The sequence below is a fragment of the Eschrichtius robustus genome, chromosome 3 (assembly GCF_028021215.1).
Source record: "Eschrichtius robustus isolate mEscRob2 chromosome 3, mEscRob2.pri, whole genome shotgun sequence".
In the NCBI taxonomy this organism is placed as follows: Eukaryota; Metazoa; Chordata; class Mammalia; order Artiodactyla; family Eschrichtiidae; genus Eschrichtius; species Eschrichtius robustus.
In genome coordinates, this window is record NC_090826.1 from 98,346,171 (window position 1) to 98,350,571 (window position 4,401).

The 4,401-nt window shown below is 42.1% G+C and overlaps 1 protein-coding gene across 1 annotated transcript; it reads left to right on the top strand.

The window, feature by feature from the left end:
- Window positions 1-354: 354 nt before the first annotated feature.
- Window positions 355-1,719, top strand: C3H1orf162 (chromosome 3 C1orf162 homolog). Its single transcript, XM_068537562.1, has 4 exons — window positions 355-538; window positions 859-1,008; window positions 1,293-1,342; window positions 1,558-1,719. The coding sequence occupies exons 1-4, from the start codon at window positions 355-357 to the stop codon at window positions 1,717-1,719; spliced, it is 546 nt and encodes a 181-aa protein (XP_068393663.1).
- The last annotated feature ends 2,682 nt before the right edge of the window (window positions 1,720-4,401 follow it).

Genomic DNA, 4,401 nt, shown 5'->3' on the forward strand with positions numbered 1-4,401 from the left:
GACTTTGGGAAATGCTAGTTCTGGGTTTCACTTTTGGTTCTTTACCCCCTGGCCTTGAAATTCTCTGCTTAAGTCCCAGGAAGCATTTGTCCCTAGGGTCTTATTAAAATCTTTAAGGGAGCATCCTGCAATGTTTTTATCAAAGAGACATATGGGGCTGCGGAAATACTAGGCTCTTCTTTCATTTGTGTAGCTGATCGTTGTTTAAGTTCCTGATCTAGTTTTCACGTTAAAGTACACAATGTTCTCTCCTTTTGAGGAGCTGTAGCCCTATCGTTAGTCTCCACTGGTTGCTTGGATAAGGTGGGGTATGTGGGTGCCCTTAAGCTGGAGAGAGACGTGGCAGATGCACTAATGCCCTTCGTGTTCTCTCAAAGACAGACAAAGCACCCACTCCACGGCAGCCCCGGCAGTGACCTCTGCACCCTGCTTCTCTTGCCACCCCGAGTAAGCAAGCATCCTCCCATCCATTTCATCTCATACCGCATGGCATTTGATTTTGTGTTGAATGCTTTGCCTTACGGACTTGGGGAGGGAGGTCTGAGGAGAAGGGACCAGAAACAGAGGAGGAACTAAATCAGTTTTTTACCTTCAGAGTGTGTTTCTTAACCTGGGGTCCCCCAAGCCTCGAGAGATTCATGAATTCCCTAAGCTTATAGATAAAATTTGCTGTGTGCAGTCCTGTGAACATTTTTAAGGGGGAAGAGAGCCAAAGCTTTTATTGAGCCCTCAAATGGATCTAGAACCCCAAAACCAAAAGTTGAAAACCCGGGGGTGAGATTGAAAGTTAACTAACCACTGTGAAAGCTATTTCAGGGATTTACCCATAGGTGGGAAAGGTCACCCTCTGGTCTTTAGGAAAGGACTTCAAAAAGCCCAACGGGTCATCTGCTCATTTTCTTCGCCACAACAGCAATGAATATTTGGTCTTAACCTTTCTTGGTGGGGTTCTACTGACACTGCTGCTGATGGCCCTTGTCTTCCTCATCATAAAGAGCTACAGAAAATGTAAGTCTCCAAGAGCTGCGACAGTCCTTTTTCTGTCTTCGAGAATAGAGTTAGCTTTAAAGGGGAGTAAAATTTGCATAGCCCACCCTCTCTACAGACCGAGGACTCAAATCCCTTTACTTCTCTCCTGGCCCTCCCCACCCTCCACCCCACCCTCCACCCCGCCCACCTCCAACACCTCCACCCCACACCATCCCTTCACCCAAGATTGAAGAGAGAAGCTTCCAATTCCTCCAGACTCCATTGGTAAGACTTGTCCCTCTTCTTCCTGGCACTTGTGGCAGGTCACTCCAGTCCCCGGGTCCTGGATCCTCACTCAGTTCCTCCAGCCGAGGTAAGACGACCACGCTGTTTCCTGGATATGGAGGCCTGCTGCCAGTGGAATTTCCTTCTATCAACTAGAGTAGTGTTATTTCTCTGGACTCTGGGCAAGTGATTCTTTGAAGGGCTCTTCTGATCTCTTTAAGTTGCTTCGAAATGTCACTTGCTTCTAAGAGACACCTTCCTCCAAATTGAACTCACTCATTCCTCCTCCTTCTTCCTGTGTAGTTTTCACCCCCAGAGGAGGCACTTACCTATGCCAACATGACTTTCAAAATCTCGAAAAAAAAGAACAATCACCTGACCATGAACCATTCTTCAGACTCGGACTCCATTGTCTATGCTCAAATTAAAGTAACAAACTCACCTTGCCTTTCCAGTGAGGCATGAGTCCTGTTCCTCTCATCTCAGCTCCATTGTCTTCATACATCACTTTCCCTTTTAACAAATTTTGGACTACAACCTGGGTGAAACCACAGTCGGAGTTGTCTGGGTGTGATCAGGCAATGCTAGCCAGCAGTTTTGAAGACCAAGGGTCAGTCTTTTTCCTGGCCTGAGAAAAGATTGCTGGCCCTTCCACTCGGACAGACAGCCAATTAGCCCCTTGAGGGCTGAGACTGCCTTCCTTGTCCCCTTCCAAGTGTGTGGCACAGAGCTCAGGGCACAAAGAGTATTCCCTCAGCATCATTGATCAACTTGGGACAAGTCAACCAAATGAACAATCTAGAGAGGGTTACAAATAAAAGCAAACTCTCTGCAATGCTGGCTCTTTCTCCATCATTGGTGTGTCTTTCCCCATCACCTCCAGAGGTGCAGAGCTCATCCACAGCCAGAAAAGCCTAAGGAGGTGATGGTACTCTGGAACTAACTCAGGATCGATTGGGGCACAGGTGTCAAACTCTACCACTAACTAGCTGCCTTCATTCATTGCGGCAAGTATGTTAAAGTTTTGAAGCTTCAACTTCCTCATCTTGAAAACAGAACTAATAACACTTATCTCTTAATGTAAGAATAAATGAGATATCATATATGTAAGTACTCTGTACATCCCAGAGCTCTACGCAAATACAAGGTCTCTATTGGCTAAAGCACTATTCAAATGTGGATGTCCATCTCCGTTCTATAGCATATGATATATGCCTAACACTCTATGGGAACTAAAGATTAATCTAAATGTTAACCACCTCTGTCAAATCCCAATGAATAACCCCATAGACGATCTTAGTAAAAATATGAATAAGATTATTTTTTACTAGGTAAGATTATTCTAACTCTCCTATGTAAACAATAAACAAGAAAGCAAATCCAGGAAAATTCATAAAAATAAGCAAATAAAATATGGGAAGGCTGGCCTTAACAGCTAACTAAAAGTACTGTTTTCTTAAGAATGTCTAATTAAAACATGTTAATGGTTCATGAATAAATAAATAAAGGGATAAAATAGAAAGACCAGAAATAGACCAAAAATACATGGGGAAGTTTAGAGTATGATGAAGATGGCATATCAAATCATTTTGGGGAAATTAGTTTATTCATAAATGGTGTTGAGACAATTAGGTAACCATGTAGATGAGAATAAGATCAGATCTATATCTTACTCCTTGTATCAAAATTCCAGATGTGTCAAAATTTTTTTAAAAATCGTAAAAGTACTGGAAGAAAATATGGGAGGACTTTTAAAACAACAGAGTGGAGCATGACTTTGAATGAAGGACACCTGTTCAATAAACCAGGAAAGACTAATTAGCTTGACTTACAAAGTAACACTCAAAAGACAAAAGACAAATGACATGTTGGGAAAATACTTGCAGAGCATCTTGTAGACAAAGGGCTGATTTTCTTAATCTATTAAGAGTTCCTATAAATCAACAGGGAAAAAAACAACAACTCAATAGAAAAGAAAAAGAACAATGGATAATGTTGGGCTAGTCACAGAAAAGGAAATATAAATCCCTTTAAACATATGAAGAGAAACTCAACTTTACTCATATTAAGAGAAATCATAATTAGAGCTACAATTAGGTGATATTTTTCATCAATAAGATTAGCAAAATTCAAAAAGTTTGCTAACAAAACGTTTGGGCAAGATTGCGGGGAACTAAGACACACATATACTACTGGTAGGAGAGTGAGTTGACACAACTACTGTGAAAAGCATTTTGACAACAGCTAACAACATTAATTCTATTTCTAAGAATGTATCCTACTTAAACATGTGGGAAGTCACTATGTAATTTGAATTGCAGCATTCATCAAACTGACTAAAACTTAGTGAGTCTTGTTATACTCCAATCACTATTCTGAGTGCTTGGTGTGTGGTCATGGAATCCCCACAAGACACTAGGAGGTTACAGTTATTATTATTCTCATTTTTAGATACAAAAATGGAGGCACAGAGAGGTCAAACAACTCACCTGAGTTCACACTGTTACACACTATTACTGAGTTTGCACCTGTATTTGTACTTATTTAGTCTGTCTCTAAAAGAAAACACCACTAACTGATCTTAGTAATTGCCCCTGGGGAGAGGAACGTGATAACTGAGGGACTGAGGGGCAGGGATGGGAGGAGGTATGCTTTCCCTTAAAAACATTTTTGTAACTTTTGAAGTTCTTCATTTACCTTGTTGAGGATTTTCAGGGAGCCTGATACCTAGTGTTCACATTTCCCACCTGAATTCTAGACCAACTGAGAAATGAGAGGACTCAGGATCTGGAGAACAAAGTAGTATCTTTATTACAAACATAGGAGAATATAAGCATAAACCATAGCTGCAGAGAAGTGGGCTTCAGAACCCTGAACTCCATGCACCATGGCGAGCCCCCGCCCCTCCCGGCAACCCAAACAGAGGCTCACCTGCCCCCAGGAGTTGCAGAAGAGACCATGTGCTCTTTGAAAGCTGCACACAAGAGATTTAAAAATGAAGAGGAAGGAGATTGGTTCAAGATGGCAGAGTAGAAGGACGTGCGCTCACTCCCTCTTGCAAGAACACCTGAATCACAGCTAACTGCTGGACAATCATTGGCAGGAAGACACTGGAACTCACCGGAAAAGATACCCCACATCCAAAGA

Coding starts and splice junctions, on each gene's coding strand:
- C3H1orf162 (XM_068537562.1), top strand. CDS start 355: ATGCCCTTCGTGTTCTCTCAAAGACAGACAAAGCACCCACTCCACGGC. Junction 539..858: donor TTACGGACTTGGGGAGGGAG/GTCTGAGGAGAA, acceptor TCTGGTCTTTAG/GAAAGGACTTCAAAAAGCCC. Junction 1,343..1,557: donor ACTCAGTTCCTCCAGCCGAG/GTAAGACGACCA, acceptor CTTCCTGTGTAG/TTTTCACCCCCAGAGGAGGC.